Genomic DNA, 22,639 nt, shown 5'->3' with positions numbered 1-22,639 from the left:
GACCGGATCATGATGAGCTATCATGAGCACCTTGAGGTTGGCACAAGAGTTATTCCACAGATGAGCAAGGATATTCGGAGGTTGTTGCGGCGCACTGAGGAGTTATAATGGACATACAAGGGGTCATGAAAGGGGATAGTTTGAGGACCGACTGGAAGTAAGGCTGATATCTTCATGCTCCGATCCACGTGAAACCTAGCTAACAACGGAATTGCAGTGAAATGGGGTCGTTGAAGCGCACCCGGATCGCTCCTATCTATGAAGCTCGCAGTCAAAATATCGCTGGATGTTCGGCAGGAGGCGAGGGTCAGTGCCATTTCATCCGCGATGCAGTCTGGACTTGCGTACAGGAAGTACAGGAATGGAGATCTAGACCTTGAGCAGATCGACACAAGTCTCTACTGAGCGTGCGTTTCATGACATTGCAGCTGGTGCTCCAAGACTGGCGCCATGCTCTCCGGAGCAATAGAGACAACACGGAGAACTCGCTAAGCCTTTCCAGTAGGGACAAAGCGGTTGCAACGGCCAAGCTGACTTTTGAGTACAATCAATCGTTCTTCATTGTACGGATAGTCTACGAACAAAGACGTAGGTGTACAATGACGGCTTTGTAGCTACTATGCCATTGTCTGTCTTCAGAGAATATAATTGTCGAGCATGAACAACCTGGAAGTACTGCTAGCTCAATCATATCGTTCTGGAAACGGTAAGTGCTCATACACTTTGGCTCACAATTCAACAGGCCCCCAAGATCTATCACAAGAAGGGTTAGAGCTGTCGACAGTCTACGCTTCCGAAACCATGACCACTCTCGCACAATTCCTCGCTACTGGCTTGAAGCCGGTAGCTCAAGTGCCTGAAGAAGACTGTTCCATATGCTACGACAATTTTCAGGAGCCCGTCTCGGTCACGTGCCCAGCGAACCACATCTTCTGCAAATCATGTATTGAAGAGTGGCTAATCGGAGCTGCAGGATTTCAATGCAGTTGCCCCGTGTGCAGAGCCCCACTCTATGATGAACAGCCGCCTCCCGCTACTGACCCGATCGCACATGAATGGGATCAGATCTGGGAGCTTGCGCTTTCCTTTGCAAATCCAACTACTCGCGACGAAGCAACGACCACTGACCCGTACAGCATTGCTATTGAATTTCTTCGCAGCAGACAAGCTCATACCACAGATGGTATCCTCCGTCTCATCCGTCAGCGAAACGGACAAAATTACACAATCCCAATCGCTGGTCGTGGGGTCATTCCTTCAATCGATCGACTCCGCGGTCCAATTCGAGCTCTCGCAGCTCTAATTCGTGCTCGTGCCCAGCTATCTGGCGGCCGCGCATGGAACGAACGCCAAGTTGCAGAGTGGGACGAGATCATCGCACATACCGAGGCTGTGGTTCAAAATCACCAACAGCAGAGGTACGCAACAGTTTCGGATGTCAGCACAAACTTCATGCGCGAGCTGCATCGCGAGTGGCGAAGAAATCATGGGCGCCGCGCTGTGCTTCCAGACTTCTTGACTCCTGAACTCGATCAGCTGTCTATCGCTGTGCTGGACTTGGTTGCGTATCTTGCTTACAAAGAAGCGAAGGCACAGGCACGCGTCGACAGCCAGCAGTCATGCTTGTTGATGTAAGAAGGCTTGCCGTTGCTCCTGCAGCTGTTTCGATTGGTAGGTGATTTATTGTTCTTGCCATAGATTCTGAAATTTGACTTAGTTCAGCCACCCAATTTTCAATACTAGCTCTTCCGAATGTTTCGAACTTTCCCGTGCTGTCGAGATCAGGAAAATTTTCATGATCATAGAAAGACTGTGCATGGCTCGATACCGTGTGACTTGGTTTTTCTGTGCTGTCTGATACAATTTTCGTGTTGACATCTTGGATATTGCAAAGGGCGGTAGTCGATGTTCTTTATGTCGGCCTATCCTGGTGATCACACAAAGCCTGCACACAAAGAGATACTTGCCCCTAGAGCATGCTTTTGAGAAGCTTCACAATGTTAGCTGAGTCCGACGTGGAGGATCTGTGAAAAGCTGACCTCTTCATGACCTTTGCTTGATTTTTCATTTGTCTCAGAAAGTAGGAGTTGAGACAGCATTTGTTTTTCGTGCTGGACTTTCAACACATGCTATGACGTGTCAGAATTTGAGTATGATGTTTGATCGCTGGCAGCAGTCTTGCTCACCTCTTCAAGTGTGTCTTTCATAATGTATCTGATCGTAGTGACTGGCCTCGTCTGTCCCATGCGATGAACTCTAGCCAGCGCTTGTTGCTCGACGCTAGGATTCCACTGCGGTTCCATTAGGTATGCACGAGAGGCAGCGGTGAGATCAAGTCTTATGTGGTCAGCGCATGTCCATACATTCTATCATACTTGCTTACCCCACAGCGCCGCAGGAGATCGTGAGCAGTATAACGCGTATGCTTGGATCTTTTGAGAAAGTCGCGATATTCTTGTTGCGCTTTGCCTGTGGCACAGTACCGTCGAAGCGTACACAGCGGATGTTCTTATTGTCGAGTGCCTGCTCAATCACGTCAAGAGTGGAGGTCCAGAATGAGAGCACAATGCTGGGAACGGTTAGCGCCGGATTGTTCTCCTCATGGAACACACCTGTTTACCTTTTCTCGTCCCTTGAGTGCACTGCCAGATCATTCAGAAGCGCTTGGATCTTGGTGGGCATGTTGTCGTTGTTCAGTGGAAGTTTCTTGTTGGCCGTAGCCTCGAATAGCACGGAGACCACCACACCAAGGTGACTCTGTTGGTTGCAGGTGCAGCACTTGCTGTTAGGCTGACAAGTACTGCAGATGAGCTATTGACAGGGGAAGATTAGCGGCCGGCCTGAATCCAGCGAGACGTTGTCTGCAGCGTCTGTGGTCGCCACGCCAAGATCACTTCGGCACACAGAACAGAATGCTTTGCCTGCGGCAACAAGGTCGCTGAAGACTTCGTGCGATCTCTTCGATGGCCACGTTTCGGGATCCATCGAATCCTGTTTCGGTGCACGTAATTCGTGGAGGACCCCAAGATTGCAAACCATGCGTAATTGCGTGAACATTTGAAAAGTTGTGCACGAAGCAGACCACCTATCGCCGTCCTCAGAGCCTCTCGAGAGTGTACTGGTCTTGAGTGCTTGATATAGTTGTGCTTCCTTCGGACCGAATTCCAAGCGACACACCATATCTTGACGCTCTGGCAGCGTAACTTTCGCCAGCGACCGTCGAAGCATGACACACTGTATGAGTTGCCGGAGCTTCTGTACTGCGCCTCTTTGGCCATGCCTTGAGACCAAATGATTTGTGAGTTCTTGGAAGGTGCTATGCTCCATTGACAAGGGTGAACGAAGGAATACGAACAGACTTGAGAGGTCCAGAAGTCTATTCTGTATGGGTGTACCGCTAATCGCCCAGCGAGCATGGGCTTCAAGGGCCGCCACTGCTTGGAAAGTAGCACTCTTTTGCACTCGGATGTCGTGGGCTGTGGCTGGTTAGGTAACTTTTGACAGCATTGGTAGAAGGCTTACCCTCGTCCAGAATAATTCTCTTCCAGTTCACTCTGAAAATCGGCGATTTCGCTGTTCCATTGTTCCTGTACTCTCTGAGCAGTGTTTGGTACGTGGTCAGGATAAGGTCCTGACAAGCGATGCGCTCTTCCGACGTGACCTTCTCCCTGCCGTGATGAAAGCACCATGAAATTGCGCCCTGCTCAAGATGCCTGATCGAGTAAGCTGCGTTTCCACACAACCACAAATACTGGGGAGGTCACCACGTACTGACGTAGTTGGGTTGCCCATGTTTGCAATACTGTGAAGCACGTTAGACTTGATTGTAAGCAATGCAGTAGAATTTGACCTACAAGGAGCGCGAACGACCACAAGCGTAGTGGTAACCCCTGAGCCTACAAATGATGCGTTCAACGCGTCCTTGTCACTAGCCACGAGCGCGATGGCAGTCAGCGTCTTCCCTAATCCCATAACATCTGCTATAATGCCTCCAAAACTGTCGTGAGGTCTGCAGATGCTCTCTTCGCCCGTTATGTTGTTCACATATCTGGCCTAGTCAGCATGCACACATTCACTGTGCACACAACACATACTTCGCGCGGCCATCTGAGTCGCTGAGCAGACTCCATATATCGGAACCTTGAGCCTGCCTGCAGAGACGTCGCTCTCTTCGGTGCATGAACGTCAAAGCCTGCTTCTGGTGGCTGAGCAAACCGGTTTTCAACCCGGGAGGCGACAGAGCCTCACTAAGCTCCTCTTGTGTCTCCAGGTCTGCCAAGATGTCCGCTGGATTCTGATATGACTCAAGTGTGTTTCCAGGCAGCTGATCGTGGAGGGAGAAAGTCGTGCGAATAGTATCTCCAGGCTGAAACAGCCTGTGTGGATTACGATAGGGCACATTGCGATCACAGTACTGAGGGTCCTGCAAGTAAATATGACACTCGTCCAGAGCGCGCCCAACTTCGTCGATGTCCGCCTCACTGGTGTAGAGAACGATGCAGAGCTGGGCCTCAGGTTGCGTCCTGGTACCTGCACGAGATGCGCAGGACGCCCAGTTGAGATGCATTTGGATGTCAATATGCTCCGCATCCTGAAGTGATCTCACCAAATCAACAGCGTGGCGCTGAAGGCGGGCGAGTCTCTCGCCAGAAGCCTGGCCGACTACCACATCGTCTCGCACCCAGACCGCAGTCCCATCCGCCCAGGTCTGGCCGCACTTTGTAATGGAGAGATCGACAATCATGCCCAGGCATACTTGTCGCACCTCACCAACCCCGCTGGCAGCTGGCTCTTGTGTCTGCACACTGCATCCTGGCGTTGTGGATGCGGCAGGTGTTAGATAGCCATAATCCGGGGTATATCGCGTCGGTGTCGTCGCAAAGGCACTATCATGACTGCTCCATGCCGTCTCGTTGGCACAATGCGATGCGGAACTGCCTTCACTGTAAGGCGAGGCGTTGCAGGAAGGGGCGGGCGAGGCGGCGAGACGGCGTCGCTTGCTTGTAGAAGTGGCCAAGTAGTAGCCGTTCTGTTCCATTTCTTCGATGATAATGATGTCTAATCATGGTGAGAAGAGGATATAGAGATGCGCATACGGTCTGCCTCGACAACAGTCAGTTCCGACTGCGCCTTCATGCACCTCAATGCAAGCCTCGAGCCGCCAGCCTGCGTGCGTCTCGGGCGGGCTGAGTACTTTTCTCTTGGCGTCATTCGTAGATAACCTGCTGATGGTACTTTCGATCGCTCAAGTTTGTCCGTCCCACTTCTCTCTTTGGAGTGTCGATAAGGTTTGATAGCGCCTGGACGAGCAGAACGAGGATGTCCTCCAGCGGACCCCGCTCCGCTCAAGCTTTGGCCAACATACAGCGGGCATTTGAGTCTTTCCAGCAAACCGTCAAGCACGACGATGCACGCGCTTTTTCATCAACAGCGCTGCACGATGTATGGAGAGCAGCAAAGGATGTCGAGTCGACCCTGGCTGCGCGGCAGAAGGCTCGGAACCTGAGCAGAATCCAGCCATTCCTGGATGGACTGGAGCACTACTCAAAGGCTATCGAAGTGCTGTGCAACGGCACTCCATATTTACCGTGGATATGGGTGAGAGACTCTGTTTCAGAGATCGACTTTGAACATTACTGATGCCTACAAGGCTCCTATCAAGCTGTGTCTTATCGTGAGCTCTTCCCGTGCACGAACCGTGCACATTGAAACTAACATATTGTCGCAGATCGCCAGCGACAGCATCGACGCATTCGAGAAACTGATAAAGGCATATGCCGACATTGGAGAAGCCTTGCCGCGCTTCGGCTTGCTCGCTGATGCCCTAAAAGGCAATCAAGACTTTCAGAACGTCCTCGCACTGTATTATTGCGATATTCTCAGCTTCCACCAGCGTGCGTACCGCTTGTTCACTCAAAATGGTGAGTCGACCTTATGAAACGGTCAAATCGAATGCAGGGTGACCCCAAACAGCTTGGCAAAGATTCTTCAATACAGCATGGAAAAGATTCGACATACACTTCAGCTCTATCCTTGACGACTTGAAGAGGCATCGAAACCTAGTAGATGCAGAGGCGAATGCTCACAGTATCGCCTCTATAGGAAAAATCGCAGCTACGTGCCACGATTTACGAGAGAAAGCTGCCGAAGAAGCGGCAGCTCGGGAAAAGCAACGTACCGACATGCTTTTCCTTTCTGTATTGGCGTGGCTGGACGTTGGCTCTGCGTTGGACGAGGACAAAATCCAGCGTTCATCCGCGACCTGTCATCCCGGAAGCTGTTTGTGGTTCCTGAACCACAATGCAGTAAAGCGTTGCCTTGCGCAAGGGTCGAAAAACAATAAGCTGTGGATCTACGGCAAACCTGGTTCAGGTGGGCGACGAGATTACAAATGTGCGGCTGCAGCAACTGATAAGTTATGCAGGCAAGTCCGTGTTGAGCGTACAACTCGCCCAGGACCTCAAGAGTCAGCTAGACTCGACAGTGATTTTCTACATGTGTGACTTTCGCATAGCCGATCGCAACACTCGCAGCACCGTACTTCGACATATAGTGGCCCAATTGATTGTCCAGCATCCCGATCTTGCTGCTTTCGTGCAGGAAGAATATATGCTCAAACGACGAGAGCCGTCAGCGACCTGCTTGAAAGAGTTGATCGCAGCGCTCTCCTCAAACCTTAAGTCCACTCGAATCATCATCGATGGGCTGGACGAAAGTCCGATCAAAGAACACCAGACCTTATTGAAAGACCTGTTGTTCATCGTGGACGATGTCTCGAAGACGAGCAACTGTACATTCTTGCTCTTCAGCAGAGGCATTCCAACGATCGAACGACTCTTGAAGAAGCATCAGCGAATTAACCTGGACGAAGAAACAGAAGCGGTTAGGAACGCAATTCGCATGTACGTGAAGCACGAGGTATCCAAGTTCAGTAACGAGCAAGACTACCTGGTTTTGACGAGTGACGACGTTGAGAAACTCGAAGAGAACATTGTTGAAAAAGCAGATGGTGAGCGCTCCATGTATACGAGATCCACACTTAGGCAAGGCTCATCGTGTCCAGGAATGTTTTTATGGGTCCGCCTCGTGCTCGAAAGCTTGGAAAATATCCACAGCATGCACGAGTTGCGATCCCATGTCGAGCAACTGCCAAAGGGACTCGAAGAAGCGTGAGCAAACCTTGTCATTCTGAAACATTGCACGCTCAAATTGAAACAGATATGCCCGTGTCCTGCATCACTTTGATACTGATCTTCCAGACGTCAAAAGGACTCAAATCGAACGCATATTAGGCTGGATCGCCTGTGCTGAGCAACCTTTGACGGTACAAGAACTTCTCAACGGTGTGGTGTACAGCATCGAGCCCTATAGCCTGGACGAATACACGGCGCTGACGCAGGCTGTCTTGGACCTCGCGAAGCCTCTTGTCGAGATAACTCCGCATGGGACGATCTCATTCGTACATTTTACCATCAAAGAGTCCGTGCTTCGACTGCGCAGCGTCTCAAGCAGTGAACTATCGCTAATGTGATCCAGATACGTCCTCCATAAGGACAGTGGAGAGACTGGACCATACCTTGACCGAACACTTGCACTACGGCATATTGTCCTTGCTTCGTGCCTCTCACTATGGGATGGGCTAGATCTCGTGGATCCTGCTGTTGATCAGGCCAACGCCCTGCTCCGGATAGTGAAGGGACACTTCAGCCTGCAGCCTTACGTCGCAAAGAATTGGCTGCTGCATTTTCAACAGTTCTCCAAATCTGCTTCAAGGGACGATGACACGTGCGATGATCAACTCCTAACCGCGCTGTGGCGACTTATCCATCGCCATGCTGTGTTGACGGCTGCACGCAACATTGATCCGCCTCCTTTAGTGATAGAGCTGAGGCACACAGAGTCTTTACAACGCCTACAAAAAATCCCTGACTGCTATGTACAGGTCCAGTGGGCCGTGGACGAGTCCAACATGCCATCAACAGATGGACGAGGGCAGCCACAACAAGGATCGAGCCATGATTCCGATAACGCGACCTCCCTGCAGCCTCTATGCCTTGTCCTTGAGGCAATTTGAGTGCTAACGTCCCATATAGAAGATCTCATGAAGCCTGATGCAGCTTCGAAGTACCCCAGCGTCGATTCACAGATGCTCGAGAACTTCAGGATTCGAAACGCGCCTAGAGCTTTCACCTGTCGAATCTCGGATTGCTCTCGACGCCTTGTCGGCTACCCTGATGAGGCTACAAGAGATATCCATGAACGCACACATGCTGCGAGATACATTTGCCCTGAGCAATCATGTACCTTCAATTCCGCAGTCGGCTTTGGTTCTGCTAAAGCTTTAGCAGCTCACAGGAAAAGGTTCCATGAGGAAGCACATCCACGCATTCCTGTGTTTCAAAGGCCCCGGGTTGCGACATTCACTCCTGGTGACGGAACACAAGCCGCCACGATGAGCCCCATGACCGCGCAACGACAGATGGTGAGCCCCATGACTGCGCAAGAGCAGATGGCTCACCAGCGCCAATTCACGCAAAGTGAGTTTTGATAGCGTGTCAAGCGTGCGGCAGCCTCGGCTGCGCTGTCCGGCATAAGCTAATATAACACTCGCAGTGCTTGCTCCGGACATGACTTTGGCTCAGCAGCATCACATGATGCGCATGCAGCAACAACAACATATAATGGCTCAGCAAGCGCAAGCTAGCGGCATAACGCAGCCTGGGATGCAGATGAATCCCTAGTTGGCACAATTGCAGCAACAACAACAACAACAGCAACAACAGCAAGCTGTTCAAGGTACAGGCTAACAGGTGCAGCTAACGCCACACTTGGGGCAGCAGCAGATGCTAATTATGCAACAACAGGCTGCTCTACAGCAGGGAGAGGCTGCTCAACAACAGCAACAGAATTTCAGAGCTCAGCAAGTGGCTCTGCAGCAATCTGTAAACAGGACAACTTAGAGTACAACACTCAAATTGGCGGACTCGACCTCGTTCCATATTTTCAGAACAAGAAGAAATTTCAGGTATGGGACAACATGCCTCTTCAGCGGCTGATCTTGACAACCCAAGTCCCGGCGGCAGAGCAGCAGACTCGTGAAATCCACCCGAGATCCATATCGACTTTCCACGTCCCTCACTATCTGAACAGAGCTCGGACAGCGGAGGCACATCTGACAACGAGGTTTTTATTGGTCGACCTGCGCTTCCTGATGCTGCTGATGCTGTAGCACAACGAATACGCGCACAATCGCAGGCAAACAATTCTGATCGACAGGACCCTCTCAATCAGCAACGGCCCTCGCAGCAATACTTGGGCGAACAAGCCTCAACTTATGCACAGCTGGCTAGGCAACGTCCGCAGGAAGCGATAACGTATGTTTCGCCGACACAGGAACAGCATCAGCGGCAGCGGCAGCGGCAACAGCCAATCGCGTTTTTGTAGTGGCAGCAAGAACAGACACGCTGCATTATGGCTCGAGTAGCGCAAGCAGAACTGCCATGGTCACAGGAAGCCAACCCTTATCAGCAGGATCAACAACAGCACTCGCAGCAAGACTTGGCTCAACAAAGTCACCTCAGCCACAATTCACGCCGCGCTGTACTATGACGCCGATGCTGCAGCTTCCGACAACAACAGAGCACTCTGCGAGGCAAGCACAACTTGCATTTATGCAGCAGCATTACGAATTACAAAGACGCAACGCTCAGGCCTAAGCTAGTTCTCGTGCTAGTCCTGGTAGTGACTTGACTACGTCGGCGCCATGAGCTGCTGTACGGCGGCATTTGCGTCGAACGGCGACTCTATGTACATGTAATGATCAAGATCTTGTCAAGGTGTATGCTGGAAAAAGGTCTTGGCAGAGTGCCACCTCATCTCACGTCGCTTTTCAGCTTCACAATAGCATTCGACAAGGCCGCAAAGAACGACAAGCTATTCAATTCTGCGCATTGGACATGCACTTTGGCGCCAGTGCGAGCTCAAGTAGGTGAAGCCAGCCAGGGGTCGTCCAAAATCAGCACACAGCTGCGATCAATATGCATACTCTGAAACTAATGACAAAGGATATGAACAATGAACGCTACAGAACCAAGTGATCCGGATTCGGCCGTCATTCCTTCCACGACGCGATACAGCATCCTGATTCAGCATTTGAACTTACGCAAAAGTACGTTGCACAAATTCCCTCGCTCCACAACATGGCGACTTTTGGAGCACAAAGTTTTGCCCACTTCATGACAGTCATTGAGCAACGAGGCTATGAATGGCAAAACCAAAACTGTAAGTATAACGGGGGCAGATACTTGAGACCCATCCTGACCACGTCAAGACATTTTTCAAGTTGGCATGGCGACATGGGTCAATATCTGGAACACTCGATTTGCTGGCCGCAGGGCGGGCCACGATGCCTTGAACGCCATCCAAACGTGCGAGCGAGTTCGCGGGAAAGCCGAAAGTGACAACTTGGCCCGAGAGAACCATGCGTAAGTGAGGTTGCTGCGAAGTAGCTTGAAGCTGGGAGGAGCTTATCTCTCAAATACTATACGCTGACCCAAATGGTTGTGGTAGGACTGAAACAGCGGCTGCAAATGGCACTGTGGCCGATGCACATGTACGTGAGTTGTTCAGGGCCCATCATAAACATTGTCGCAACGTCATCTCAAGTCAGAATGCCCTGATCGATTCTGTGGAAAGACTGCGAAACTGCCTCGCAAACCATGTTTTGAACGCGCATTTCGATCTCTGGATCACTAGGACGCGGCTCACTGCCGAAAACACGCTCAAAGAGGCTCAAAAGACGCTCACGACAATTGTTGATAGCTTGCGAGCTGAATTTAGAAAGGACGACATCAACGCAGAGTTATTTCCCGATGGACAGTGGAGTTGTGTACAAGTTTTCACCAGTGGGATTAATACAACAGGTCTCTGGGTCCGACATACTCCTACCAACATGATCGAGGATGTGAGTACTGCAAAGCTGTCAGGTAAATTTGAGTTGCTTACATTGGTGCAGCGCGTCGTCCGAAAAGTCGAGTACAAAACGCAGGCAGCGTGGGATGACGACAGATGGTGGCATGACGCCGTGAATAATAATGGAGAGCTCGAACAAGTTTCAAACGAAGCATACTTTACTAAAAAGTGTGGCGAGGCAGAACCATATGTTTACTTTGTTCAGCTACGAGGCTGGGCTATTGATGAAAAGTTCCGCGAGATTAACATTTACACGTAAGTGTGGTGGCTAGAATGCATACTTGAACATTGAACTGACTGTTTTGGTAGCCATTACTGAGGCCTGGGCGATTTGCATGGCCTATGCAAGAAGCATCAAGAAAGGTGGCTTCCAATGCCCGAGTCTTGGCTGAGATATCTATTCCTGCAACTCGCCGACGCCTGCATTGTCATGGAAAGAGGCACCATAGAGGATAATAGCGCAGATGACTGGCCTGAAGAAATTGTGCAGTGGGTAGTAGAACAGAACGTCTCTATCTCGCTGTGTACTGACCTTTTTGCTAGTCGAGACATCAAACCAGGTTCGTAGAACTTCATCGACAGCTGTGTATACCGCTGACAGATTGACGCAGCCAACATCTTCCTCGAGCCAAACACTTCGGGCAGGTTCCCCGCATATCCTCTGCCTCGAATCGTTTGTATGCCCTAAACTGTCTGTTCAAGCTGCTTGCTAACTTGGAAACAAGGCTGACTTCGGGCTTGCCATCGGGACTTCAAAGGACTCTCAAGATGATCCTTTCTTGTTCGCAGAGCAGCATGCAGGAACACCATGGTTCCGTGCCCCGGAACAACTCGACAGCACAGTTCTCATCGATTCGCCCACAAAGTATCAAAAATGGGAAGTAGGCAATGACGAACAGATCTTGAGTCGGTCAAATATCTACGGTGAGTCCGCATAGCTGGAGTTCGGTGACATCTTGCTGATTAGCGAGCAGGTATTGGAATGACCATGTATTGGCTCGTCCGAAAGACCGGCATGAGTCTCAGACATTGTCCGTTTGATGGCCCAGATAAGTAAGTTATGAGCGAAGCATCTCGCAATCCAATTCCACACACCCGACTGACACCTCGCAGCCAACGCAAAATAAAATCCTACCACGAATGCTACAGCAAAGGGCTCATCAAGCTCATTGAGGCATGTATTCAGAAGACGCCAACTGAACGTATTGAGCCGAGACGACTTCGTATTGAACTCGGAAAGCTGATGTTGGCAAATGATTACGAAGCCAACGCCTACGACGGCAATCAGCCTCAGACCTTGGCTACATCGTGGAAAGACCTCCATCACCTGCCATCACCTGAGAACTATCGCGTCGGGTTTGCTCATCATGATCTGGCTGATATCTTTGCTCAACGAGCTTGAGTCTTGGGGGTGGAGAGGCAACGACACAGTGTCGGCGAGGCATAGCGAATTGGTGAAAAGTTCGATGATATTTGTTGTGCATTTGAGGAATCCCAAAGGAGCTTTACACATGTGACCTTCAACACTCTATAAGCCGCAGCCTGTGACATTGATACCAGGATAGAAAATATGAGCAGCGTTGATACCAAAAACACCAATGGCCAACTGCGAGTTGTTGCCTGGAAAAAAGTCAGCGACACAGCATTCGACATTCGACCTCAATCCAATCACTTACAATCGCTCGGCTCTTGTCCGTAGCATCGGAAAGTAGTTGCAGGACCATCAGCTCCCTTCTGGAACCAATACTCGCTCCTCGAGTGCCTATAACCTTGCAGAGGGCTGAGAACTTGCGGTACTCCATCATCAGCGTGCGTCACACGATAATACGGTCCTTGGTTATCATCCGTATTTCCAGAAAGCCCATCGACATAATCTGCCCACGCCTGGTTGCCAGTTCTGAATTCTCCATACGAATATGCAGCAGAGATATCGTATCCCTGACTCTTCAAACTCGCATACGCAAACTTCGTCAGAGCACCACCAAGAGAATGGCCAACGAGGAATAGTTCATAGCTTGGATACGCAGCAAGGGCTTCGTCCAAAACTCTCTGAGCTTCTGGTTGAATGGCATTCCAGGACTTCAAAACTCCCTGGTGGACTTTGCATTCGGGACAATTGACTCCTGCGATCGTGGCTGGGACTTGTTGTGCCGAGACGTCGGTGACAAAGTCTTGGAGAGATGCAGTGCCTGGAAAGGCCATGATGAGTTGTTTCCTGGCATCGTCGCGGAAGAGAGTCATTTCGGTGGTTGGGTCCGCGTTGGCGAAGCCTTGGACGACTGTTCCTTCGGGTGGATTCTTGCATGGCGCTGTTGTGTATGTCGAAGCATAGCGGCCGTAGAAGATTAGGGTGTCATATAGGGATTGTGAGACTGTATCGATATCAGTACGTTGTTTATTGAAACGCACGACAGCAAGTTACATACCTGTTGTCCTTGGCTTCGTTGGTGGAAATAGAACATTTCCAATAATCGGTGATGCATTCACTGCGACGATGGACAGCCCAAGGGCAGCGAGACCAGATTCGAAACGCATGTTGGAGTTCGGATAACAATTGACCTGGCCATTTTGCAGAGATGGTGCATCGCTACTGCTATTATGTCTTGTCCGTAGTGAGCAAAAGTGCCTCGGACGCCAAAGAATAGGCAGCGAAGGACCGCTGATCTCTTGCCGAAGGAGCCAATTGAAGCAATAGTCCAGCGCCTTACCCGCTAGCCAAGCATCACGATGTGGGTGCCACCGACGACAGATGTTCTGAACATGTCGCAAAACTCTCCAATCTGGAGTTTGTGGTGGTTGTGCTGCAACTTATCGTCAGGACGTACCAACAGGACTCCTTCCGCCACTTTGTACGTGCAACAGTCGTTCGCCAGCGACTTCTTCGAGCATCCCCTGGATGAGAGAGCACAATAGTAGAGGTCGATCTTTTACGATATCCGATGCTAGCCCGCTGGCACCTTCCACCACTCCAAACCAAGAAGGGATAGTGCCACGCGAACTTTCTACAGGCATTCCGTCAAGTTTAATGCACACTTCGTATTTCTCTTCAAGATGTACGAGGTCCAGATCAAATCATTCGCGGCGAAAGCGAGACCGAGGATGTTGACAGTCGTTGATGGGATCTATTCGCTATTGTCAGTTGTGCTTAACTTGTGCTGGAAACACCTGTTCTTCATCAGCGTGGTGAAGTGGTGCCGCGTTCTCAATAGGCGCGAGCAGGTGAGACGAGAGGGCCGAAAAGATGCTTCCACAAGCTTTCTTCATATCTATGCTTTTGTCTCCCTGTAGCGCGGACCGTCATCATGGTACTAATAGGAACCAGCTGTGTATCTCAGGAGTCTTCATACTGCGCTTCCGGAACGCCCTTCGCACCCCATGCGATAGCCCTATGCAAAATCTCAAACAGAAGCTGTGCAGCCCAGTATCGTGAAACGCTATCATTGAACCCCGACAACACACCCATCGTTCCTGCCCGCTCACGAGACGACGGTCTTCGAGCTCAGAGCTTCTAAAAAGCCCGAGAAATCTTCCTTCTTGACCTCCACCACACTGTGCTCGAATGAGTCGATTCGGACTCGAGCACCTGTTTGCTCGACCACTTCTTGGAAGGCTTGACCAAAACGATTGGTAGGTCCGGTCTTCTTTCGACCCGCTGAAACTTCTTCGTCGTCGGAGTCAGCGTCAGAGTCAGAGTCCTCGTCTTCAGTCTCGGGTTCGCTCTCAGAGTCCTCCTCATCATCTGAGTCCAGACCGTTGGCGGCATTGCGCTCTCGTCGCAGATGCCTACGCTCTTCCCTCTTTCTTGCGGCTTCCGCACGCTTCGCGATACGCTCGGCCTCCTTTCGTTTCTTCTTCTCCTCGCGTTCTTTGATCTCGGCTTTTGATCGAATCTTCTTGCCGCTACCGTTCCAGCCCGGGCCACCACCAATGCCGACAACAACGTAGACCGAGCGGCTCTCGTCAAGAGCACCAAGCACAAGTGCTTCGTCCTTTCCCTTGCGGGCTTTCTTTCCGGCTTCGGCTTCGAGTACAGCAACAGCCTCGGCAACCCAACTCGCCAGCCTCACGAGGGCGCCAGGATGCGTGAAAACATGCAAATCTGATCCTTCGCGAACGACGCCGATACGGAAAGATCGGAGATGCCGCAGGACTTTCTTGCTGATGAGATACGATCCGACGCGAAGTATAGCTCTGTACAGGTCCTGTGCAGCGGGTATGCTCTTTTGCAAGGTCTTAAGTCCGACGCGTGGCTCTAGAGCATCGTAGGCGCGATAGAAGCGTTGGCTGACGTAGTCAGGCACATCCGAGGAATCGTGAAAGGACGAGTCCATGCCGTCGTCTGAGCTGTGCGGAGGCGTAGGTAAGTTGCGCATTCGAGCATTGTAGTTGAAGTCCGTGCTGGGCCTGTTGTCGAACTTCAGGTCTGGGAAGATCGAATGATCGGTGCCGACCTCGAGTATCGCGCCAACCACAATCGCAACGTCTTCTGCTGACAGCGTACCTGCCCATCCCCACGATCGAACAAAACCCCAGTTCTCCATACCGCGAGGACCGTTATCACCAGGGACAAGACCTTCCAGATTGTATTGTGCGGCCCACCTGAGAATGCGTTTGCGAAGCGTCTGCTTGACATCCGTATTCATATGGAGGTAGCCTTGTCCTGCCTCGGCTAGGCTGATGCCCATCTTGGCTAACAGTTTGTGCAAGCGCTTCATTCCTTGATCGCTCCACAGGTGTAGACGGGTAGCAAGGTACGGGGAGTGTCGCATGGCATCATATAAACTCCAGTGGCGAATGAGGAGAAAGCGCGGTTCGGGCGAGAGACGAATGCCGTTGTCGGTAGGACTGCGTGCCGTTGTGGGAATGGTGGCCTCCGCGCTTTGCGATTTGAGAAGCTCTGACTCCGGGATAGGATTGAGACGCCGCACTTCGTCTTGCAGGACTATGCGCATGTAATTGATTCGAGGTCCGGCTCCGGATGGTGACAGAAGCATGGCACTAATGCCGACGATTGCCAACCAGAGCAACTCATTCTCTTCTCGGCCGAGCTCCGATGCGAGAGAATACATGATGCTGCTCACGGGTTCGGCGCCAGTCGTGCCTATATCGTAGTACCTGTCAAGTGTACCCTCGTGCTTTCGTCTCAATCGAAGCAATTGTTTCATCTTCTGCTTTTCATTCGGCTCTTTCGATTTGGGTGGAGAAGACGGCATGTTCTGGGGGGTGGACGCAATGTCTAGCTGACCTGAAAGTGGATTGCCGCCGGGTGACGATGGTATTGGTACGGATGTACTCGAGTTGCTTCGTCGCCGGCGTCGCGGTCGTCCATCTTCGCCATCAGTATCTGAGAGGTAGTCATCCTCGTCCTCGGCGTCGGATCCACGCTTTCGCTTCTGGCCCGCGCTTGAATCTCCCTCCTCGTCCTGCTGTTCCTCGTCGTCGTCATCCTCATCGTCGGCCACAAGGGCGATGTCGTCCTCCGTTATCTCGGGCATTTCTTGTAACGCGAAGTATGCCTCCTTCTCAGCTTGTAATAGCTCCTCCAGATCGCCATCATCGAAGACGATCACGCCCCCCATGCCAGGTTTGTAGCTTGGACTGATTCGACCTTGCTGGACACCTGGCCGCTGCACAGCAACGCCGTCGACTTCGGGGACTGCAGAGGACATGCCAAACACGTTCTCCAGATTCCACGGCCGATGAGAATCAACGACCCAGATCTCGACGCCATGATTCTGCATGCCACCCTCGACGATATCACCATTCTCGGTCCGGCCATCGAGTCCCAAGAGTTCCTCAAGAGCCACAGCACCTCCCAGGCCGAGGCATACCACTGTCCCGCCATCACCGCCCCGTTGTCGCGTTAGTGGTAGCACGAGGTCCTGCCCAAACTTTTGTAGATCAGCATATCCAGAAACAGGCTGGATCTTGTGCGGTATGAAGTCGCGTCTGAAGAGGCTGACGAGTATTCGTGTGGCACATATGCTGTCGACGGAAAGTGCGGTCAGGATCTGTACGGGAGACGAGGACGGGTGGGTGGTCTTGAGAAGGTTGCTGTAAAGGCGCGTGATGTCGGTTCGTGGGAGATACATGGTCGGCTACAACGCGCAGGCCAGAGTGTGTACGCTGGCTACCGGACGTGGCGAGTGTCGCGTTTTCGTCCAGGCATTGGCGGTGTTGCCGTCGTGATCTATAGCGAAGTGTATATGGACGCGTCGGGTTGATGGTCGTGGCGGCTCGATTGTACGTGGCGTGAATGCGATATATAGATTCCTTACAGTCCAATGTGGTTGTACTGGCGAGGACAAGACGTCTGCTGTGCAGGCGGTGGCAGCGGTGTTTGGTGGTGGTGTTGGTGGTGCTGTGGTGCATTGACAGATTGCTGAGTGCTGTTGTTCAAAGTCCCACACACGCGACGTGCCTCCAGACGCGCCGCGCTCCAAGCCATGGGATCGGGATCGGGATCGGTGACTTCATCCCGTCTTGATTGGCCTGAGGCACCAGAACCACACCATCAGCAATGTTTTACCTCTCGCGACTTCAGCTCTCGCTTCCACAAGACAGACTACATCGAAAAGGGCCTCCGCCGCATCGGCATCGCCCTCGGCCAGCTCGTTCATGACACGGCGCGGCATCTCTGCCGAGAAAGTCGGCGGCCAGCTGCCCTCACAAGCCAAACTGATGTCACGATGCCGATGAGGAGGTCGCTCATGGACACGACTCGTACCCTCAGCAGCCGCGGCGATCTTGACGTCCTCGCGCTTCCTACCGCCAGCCATGACGACGCCAGACAGCAGCGCGGCGCGCAGCAGCAGAGAAATGCGCAGTTTGCTGCTGCATGGCAGAGCATTGTGTGCAACAGCGTGTCAAACATGTTCACGACGCCGCCAAGTGCGCGTTCCCGGTCGTGGAGGAGAATGGGCGGCGCGCAAGCCAGGATACCCAAGCTCGCCCGCTGACCTCACCTCGTCCATCGCATCGAAGCGCTGACTCTGCAGACTTCAGCCTTCGCACGCCAATGCTGTCCAGCTCTTGTCAATGGCATCAGTGCGGTGCGTGGGTGCCCAAGCACTTATGCTGCGCAGAGGAGCATCAGCTCATCCAGCCCGGGCACATGCAGACCAGTGCGCACCTCCATGCAAGTCACGACTCACACATCACCTCTTCTGGTCGCTCGTCCCCGCGTCCCCGTGCGGGAGGCTAAAGCTAATGGCACGCTCTGTCGTTCGTGGTTGGTTTCGCGCGACCCCATTGAGCAGCTACGCTCTGTTTTCAACGCCAGCGACTCGTTCCTGGATGTGGTCGTCCCTATGCTCCTGCCATCTCCAGTCAGCGGCGCTTGTCTGCTCTGATCTGACAGTGTGTGCGGCTTGTACCTGCAGCACTCTCCCGATCTCTATCGACCGATGACGCCGTCTAGCACCGATCTCTACGGCCAACTCGCATTCACAGCGTTCTCAAGCTGACTCGACCCTGAGGGTTGTATGGCAATGGATCTACAAATCACCAGATCTGTGGTTGATAGCTTCATTAGCCGTGACCCAAGAGGCTGGAGAAGCAACGCAGCCAACAAGGAGCTGTCTAGATATTAAAGGCAGGTCCTTTCGAACAAGCCTCCCTTCTGTATCTCTCTCTTAGCAGTATACCTTGTCCATAACTCCTCTGCCGCGGCGAGGTTGTTTCTTTTTCCACCCCGGGGACCCAACCGCCTTGTATGTTGGAGCCAGTATCCATACCTCCCTCACCAGCAGCCACACATCCCAACAACATGGCAACCACAACAAAGCAGCAGCAGGACCTCGACGCTCTGCGCAATGCTGCCGTCCGTGACCAGCAGCAGACACCTCGTGGTGTTCTGAACCACTCCAGCTCCGGAGAATGGTCAGACAAGGACGGCAAGGACAGCATGTCCTCCCCCGGCATGCCACCACATCATGAATTGAACCGATCAGAGTCCATCGGTTCTGCCAGAGTGGAACATGCGGCTTCCTCGACTTTGCAAACACCACGTGCCTGGATGGGTCTGGCTCCAATGGCCACTGTCGACGAGGAGCTCGACCACGCTGAGCACAACCACTTCTTCTGGTCAAAGGTCAAGATCGCCTTCAAGGAGCCTTTCGCCGAGTTCTGGGGCACTTTCGTCCTCGTCTTGTTCGGTAAATATCACTTCGCTGTTTCGCTCAATCTATCCGCTAATCAATACAGGTACTGGTTCCATTGCGCAGACATTGCTCACCGCAAACGATACATCTGCCCCCGGTGCCGATGGATTTGGTTCCTGGGTGACCATCACTTGGGGCTGGGGTATTGGTTTGATGTTGGGTATCTACATCGCTGGTGACTCCGGCGCTTTCCTGAACCCTGCCGTCTGCCTCGCTTCTTGCATGTTCCGCAAACTTCCATGGCGACGTCTGCCCATGTACTGGTTAGCTGAGTTTACCGGTGCCTTCGCCGCTGCCGCCGTCGTCTATGGCAACTACATCGGCTTGATTAACGCCTACGAGAGCGGTGCCCGCAGCGTCGCTCCATCTGAGACTGCCACCGCCGGAATCTTCGCCACCTACCCAAGTCCAAGCATTAGCACAACAAGCGCGTTTTTCGACCAATTCATTGGCTCTGCACTCTTGGTCTTCATCATCTTCGCCCTTCAGGATGACTCGAACAAGGGCAAGTTCGTGGCTTCTGGTGCATGGTTCCCACTCTGCCTCTTCTTTACCCTGGTAAGTTCCATAAACTTGCACGCCACACTACCGCACAAATACTGACAATTTCCAGACTGGTATTGGTATCGCATTCGGTGCTCAGACCGGTTTCGCCATCAACCCAGCCCGTGACTTGGGCCCACGTCTCCTCACCGCAGCTGTCGGCTACGGTCGCGATGTCTGGAGTGCGGGAGACTACTACTTCTGGATTCCAATCGTCGCTCCATTCGTTGGCTGCCCCGTCGGTGGCTTCCTCTACGACGCATTTGTCTACACTGGCGAGACCCCAGTCAACACCCCATGGTTCGGTCTCAAGCAACTCTTCACCCCACACAAGATGGTGCAGAACCGCTTGGAGCGCCAAAAGGCTGAGGGTATGGTCTAAGCGACCTACGGAACCTCGTTGTGCCTTTTTGGTTTATTAGAACGAACAAAACAGTACGGCGGCAATCGTCGGTACACAAAGCAAGGAAAACGGCTGTCACGGGGTGGAACAGAAACCTCGTCGCGGCGCATCAAGAGGGTTATGCACAGGACCTCTTGATGTGATGTGAAATCGAATTGGAATGGATATGGAAAAGGAAAGGATACTTTTTGTACTCTAACATGACACTTGTATATTAGTTACGGCTGTATGGTTTAATGAGACCCAAAAATCAAATGAAAAATTGCACATATTCATTTCCATCGACACATTGTGGTCGTTCCTTCGTGAGTCAGTCTGTCAATACTTTCAGACTATCAAGTTCTTCACGCTGTCATGGCTCGTTCTTGCTTTCACGCTGAAACAATAGTGGACGAACGATTGCTGTTTTTGGCATGTCTCGTGAACTTTGAATATAGGTCCGAGAACACTAACGATATATGACGAATCCTCACGATATGCAAGTTATTACCTTTCCATCACATTCTTGAGTTTGCCTGTCGTGATTCTTTTGACTCACGCTGTGATACGCTGTGGCATAATCACTGAAGCATGCCGGACCACGGCTCATCTTCTTGCCGTCAAGATGGACACGAAGACGTCCATTCTGGCAGCTTCAGTCGCTGTGAGTCAATGCTGCTGTTTGTGTCTGTGCAAATCCACTCTTCCTATCGCGGCTGAAGTGCCAGTGAAGATTCCCAGCGGACTGCAGTGTACACGTTCGGCCCTACTTCTTCAAGCGTTTATGATTGCTGCAGTCAGACTTTGGATCATGCAGTCCTTTCCCATCGCCCAGTCTTCTGCGCTATACCATCTCATTGTAGCGTTGCAGAATGAACCAATCTCGTCTGGTGGCGTCCAGAATATCCACAATGATTTACCATGCCTTCATTTGTTAAACAGAACCACCTCACCACTCCGTCCATACCCTCTCAGCCTCTCCAAGACTTTCTTCTCGCTCAGTCCCATCTCCACACAAATCGCATCCAAGCAGTGCTCTCCATCGAGGAAACTCCTCAGCTTTTCATCCTCTTCAGTCCGGACCTGATCTGCACTTCGCTGACTCTTACTCAATGAACTTGGATGAGGTCCCGAAGGAGGTGTAGCCCAGCCCGAAGTCAAAGCGGCTTTACGCCAGGCGCGTTCAAACTCTCGCACAGCGTCATCCCCGGACCGCGTTGTCGCTGTGTGTCCTGAACGGAAACTTTTCTGCGTGGTGCCGGCGGATCGACGGGAGAGGACAGGTGAAAGAGGGCGTTGTGGAAGGTGGAGGGGATGCGAAGAGGAGAATGCGTATTTGTGGATACGGCGCAGGAAGCCTTTCAGGAGCCCGAAAGTGATGAGTCGGCGAACATCGATATTGGCGAGCTGAGTCTTGTGGGTGAGGCAGTATTCTTGTAGTTGCAGACCCGGTTGCAGGTCGGCGTAGAGTGCCATGATTTGTTCGCGGGTGGGCAAAGTGTTCTTCTCTGTGCCATTCGTCTCGGACTTGCGGCCGTCTCGCTGTTTCTGAGGTTCCGAATCCACGTGAATGGCGATATACTTGCGACACTCATCCGGCAGTTCTTCGTTTTGAAAGAAGTCTACCACTTCTGGCGTACAAGCGTATATCGCTTGAAAGTGGAAAACATCCAGTAAGACCGCTCGTCCGTGGTACACCAGCTCCTTGACCGCTCGCTTGACCAGCTTGATCTCCACATCGGCCAGCTCAGCAATTTTCTTGACGTGCCTGATACCATCGATGAAACCATACATCCTCTGCAACGTCAAGTCCCACGTCCACTCGCCGGGATCCGGGAGATTTCTCACGAGCAGTGGAACATCCCAACTCCGAACCCTTTCTGGCGTCCGTTTCGCAAAATCTTTCTCCGTTTCCAGTCTTAAGTTCAAGACATACAGCCCATCTTCGCCCTTCACGCCATCCACTCGGGTGCATGTCTCCCCGTAATGATTCAAATCCTCGAAGATTCTCTCCAACACCATGAACACGCTACCTTTCTGCACGCCGCCCTCGACAGAAGTATCCTCCTTTCCAGACAAATTCCGACCGGGATGATCTTCTTCGTGCTGCAAGACACATCCTTCCCATTCCAGTGCAACGCAAAATTTTGCAATTTTCTTCACGATTTGTTCCCAGGGTTTCGCATCTTCGTCTTCGTCTAGCACAAGGCAGACGTTGAACGTGAATCGATTTCGGTCGTAGTCTTCATGCTCCAGGCTGATGGGGTATCCCAGAATGCGATGGCCATTGTTACATATTGACAGTGGAGAATTGCAGAGGTCATAGGGGGCGATGATGTACGACGAGACTTCACTCCAGTTGATCAGAGGCGGATTGGAAATGGGGTCAGAGGACTTGATTGTGTTCGGGGGGTATTGGTGAATGACACTGGGCCCGCGCTCAGGGTGGAAGCGCGCATAGAAGATTGCTTGGAGCATGATGATTGCTGTAGTACGTGAGACCTTCCGGGCCACTTGCTATGCAATGTCTACATCCTTGGCATCTCAAGCCATTGGGAGTCAATGCTGTGAGAATGCGCTC

The 22,639-nt window shown here is 52.0% G+C and overlaps 11 protein-coding genes across 11 annotated transcripts; 6 read left to right on the top strand and 5 right to left on the bottom strand.

The window, feature by feature from the left end:
• Nucleotides 1–801: 801 nt before the first annotated feature.
• CKM354_000582000 (uncharacterized protein) lies at nucleotides 802–1,635 on the top strand (the record flags this gene model as incomplete). Its single annotated transcript, XM_044801110.1, has 1 exon — nucleotides 802–1,635. The coding sequence occupies one exon, from the start codon at nucleotides 802–804 to the stop codon at nucleotides 1,633–1,635; it is 834 nt and encodes a 277-aa protein (XP_044657045.1).
• A 334-nt stretch (nucleotides 1,636–1,969) lies between these two features.
• On the bottom strand, nucleotides 1,970–2,682 carry CKM354_000581900 (uncharacterized protein; the record flags this gene model as incomplete). Its single annotated transcript, XM_044801109.1, has 5 exons — nucleotides 1,970–1,990; nucleotides 2,040–2,129; nucleotides 2,187–2,337; nucleotides 2,384–2,569; nucleotides 2,621–2,682. 5 exons carry the CDS (start codon nucleotides 2,680–2,682, stop codon nucleotides 1,970–1,972), a joined length of 510 nt encoding a protein of 169 aa, XP_044657044.1.
• A 129-nt stretch (nucleotides 2,683–2,811) lies between these two features.
• Nucleotides 2,812–4,567, bottom strand: CKM354_000581800 (uncharacterized protein; the record flags this gene model as incomplete). The annotated part of the gene is made up of 5 exons (XM_044801108.1): nucleotides 2,812–3,476; nucleotides 3,523–3,713; nucleotides 3,772–3,802; nucleotides 3,855–4,048; nucleotides 4,095–4,567. The coding sequence occupies 5 exons, from the start codon at nucleotides 4,565–4,567 to the stop codon at nucleotides 2,812–2,814; spliced, it is 1,554 nt and encodes a 517-aa protein (XP_044657043.1).
• A 752-nt stretch (nucleotides 4,568–5,319) lies between these two features.
• On the top strand, nucleotides 5,320–8,074 carry CKM354_000581700 (uncharacterized protein; the record flags this gene model as incomplete). The annotated part of the gene is made up of 8 exons (XM_044801107.1): nucleotides 5,320–5,598; nucleotides 5,651–5,674; nucleotides 5,729–5,921; nucleotides 5,974–6,372; nucleotides 6,425–7,009; nucleotides 7,064–7,169; nucleotides 7,219–7,479; nucleotides 7,537–8,074. 8 exons carry the CDS (start codon nucleotides 5,320–5,322, stop codon nucleotides 8,072–8,074), a joined length of 2,385 nt encoding a protein of 794 aa, XP_044657042.1.
• A 378-nt stretch (nucleotides 8,075–8,452) lies between these two features.
• Nucleotides 8,453–9,721, top strand: CKM354_000581600 (uncharacterized protein; the record flags this gene model as incomplete). Its single annotated transcript, XM_044801106.1, has 4 exons — nucleotides 8,453–8,537; nucleotides 8,817–9,025; nucleotides 9,151–9,374; nucleotides 9,511–9,721. The coding sequence occupies 4 exons, from the start codon at nucleotides 8,453–8,455 to the stop codon at nucleotides 9,719–9,721; spliced, it is 729 nt and encodes a 242-aa protein (XP_044657041.1).
• Nucleotides 9,722–10,199: 478 nt separating this feature from the next.
• Nucleotides 10,200–11,363, top strand: CKM354_000581500 (uncharacterized protein; the record flags this gene model as incomplete). The annotated part of the gene is made up of 7 exons (XM_044801105.1): nucleotides 10,200–10,281; nucleotides 10,331–10,484; nucleotides 10,570–10,612; nucleotides 10,670–10,963; nucleotides 11,015–11,070; nucleotides 11,141–11,226; nucleotides 11,281–11,363. The coding sequence occupies 7 exons, from the start codon at nucleotides 10,200–10,202 to the stop codon at nucleotides 11,361–11,363; spliced, it is 798 nt and encodes a 265-aa protein (XP_044657040.1).
• A 38-nt stretch (nucleotides 11,364–11,401) lies between these two features.
• Nucleotides 11,402–12,373, top strand: CKM354_000581400 (uncharacterized protein; the record flags this gene model as incomplete). The annotated part of the gene is made up of 6 exons (XM_044801104.1): nucleotides 11,402–11,460; nucleotides 11,515–11,531; nucleotides 11,583–11,644; nucleotides 11,697–11,895; nucleotides 11,946–12,024; nucleotides 12,085–12,373. The coding sequence occupies 6 exons, from the start codon at nucleotides 11,402–11,404 to the stop codon at nucleotides 12,371–12,373; spliced, it is 705 nt and encodes a 234-aa protein (XP_044657039.1).
• A 126-nt stretch (nucleotides 12,374–12,499) lies between these two features.
• CKM354_000581300 (uncharacterized protein) lies at nucleotides 12,500–13,506 on the bottom strand (the record flags this gene model as incomplete). The annotated part of the gene is made up of 3 exons (XM_044801103.1): nucleotides 12,500–12,591; nucleotides 12,648–13,343; nucleotides 13,398–13,506. The coding sequence occupies 3 exons, from the start codon at nucleotides 13,504–13,506 to the stop codon at nucleotides 12,500–12,502; spliced, it is 897 nt and encodes a 298-aa protein (XP_044657038.1).
• A 941-nt stretch (nucleotides 13,507–14,447) lies between these two features.
• Nucleotides 14,448–17,063, bottom strand: CKM354_000581200 (DNA replication initiation factor CDC45; the record flags this gene model as incomplete). Its single annotated transcript, XM_044801102.1, has 1 exon — nucleotides 14,448–17,063. One exon carries the CDS (start codon nucleotides 17,061–17,063, stop codon nucleotides 14,448–14,450), a length of 2,616 nt encoding a protein of 871 aa, XP_044657037.1.
• A 1,622-nt stretch (nucleotides 17,064–18,685) lies between these two features.
• On the top strand, nucleotides 18,686–20,058 carry CKM354_000581100 (uncharacterized protein; the record flags this gene model as incomplete). Its single annotated transcript, XM_044801101.1, has 3 exons — nucleotides 18,686–19,127; nucleotides 19,177–19,691; nucleotides 19,747–20,058. The coding sequence occupies 3 exons, from the start codon at nucleotides 18,686–18,688 to the stop codon at nucleotides 20,056–20,058; spliced, it is 1,269 nt and encodes a 422-aa protein (XP_044657036.1).
• Nucleotides 20,059–20,985: 927 nt separating this feature from the next.
• On the bottom strand, nucleotides 20,986–22,536 carry CKM354_000581000 (nitrogen permease regulating protein NPR2; the record flags this gene model as incomplete). Its single annotated transcript, XM_044801100.1, has 1 exon — nucleotides 20,986–22,536. One exon carries the CDS (start codon nucleotides 22,534–22,536, stop codon nucleotides 20,986–20,988), a length of 1,551 nt encoding a protein of 516 aa, XP_044657035.1.
• Between the last annotated feature and the right edge of the window lie 103 nt (nucleotides 22,537–22,639).

This window comes from Cercospora kikuchii (genome assembly GCF_019650295.1).
Source record: "Cercospora kikuchii DNA, contig_00003, whole genome shotgun sequence".
NCBI classification, from domain to species: domain Eukaryota; kingdom Fungi; phylum Ascomycota; class Dothideomycetes; order Mycosphaerellales; family Mycosphaerellaceae; genus Cercospora; species Cercospora kikuchii.
This window is presented reverse-complemented; position numbering and strand designations above follow the sequence as displayed.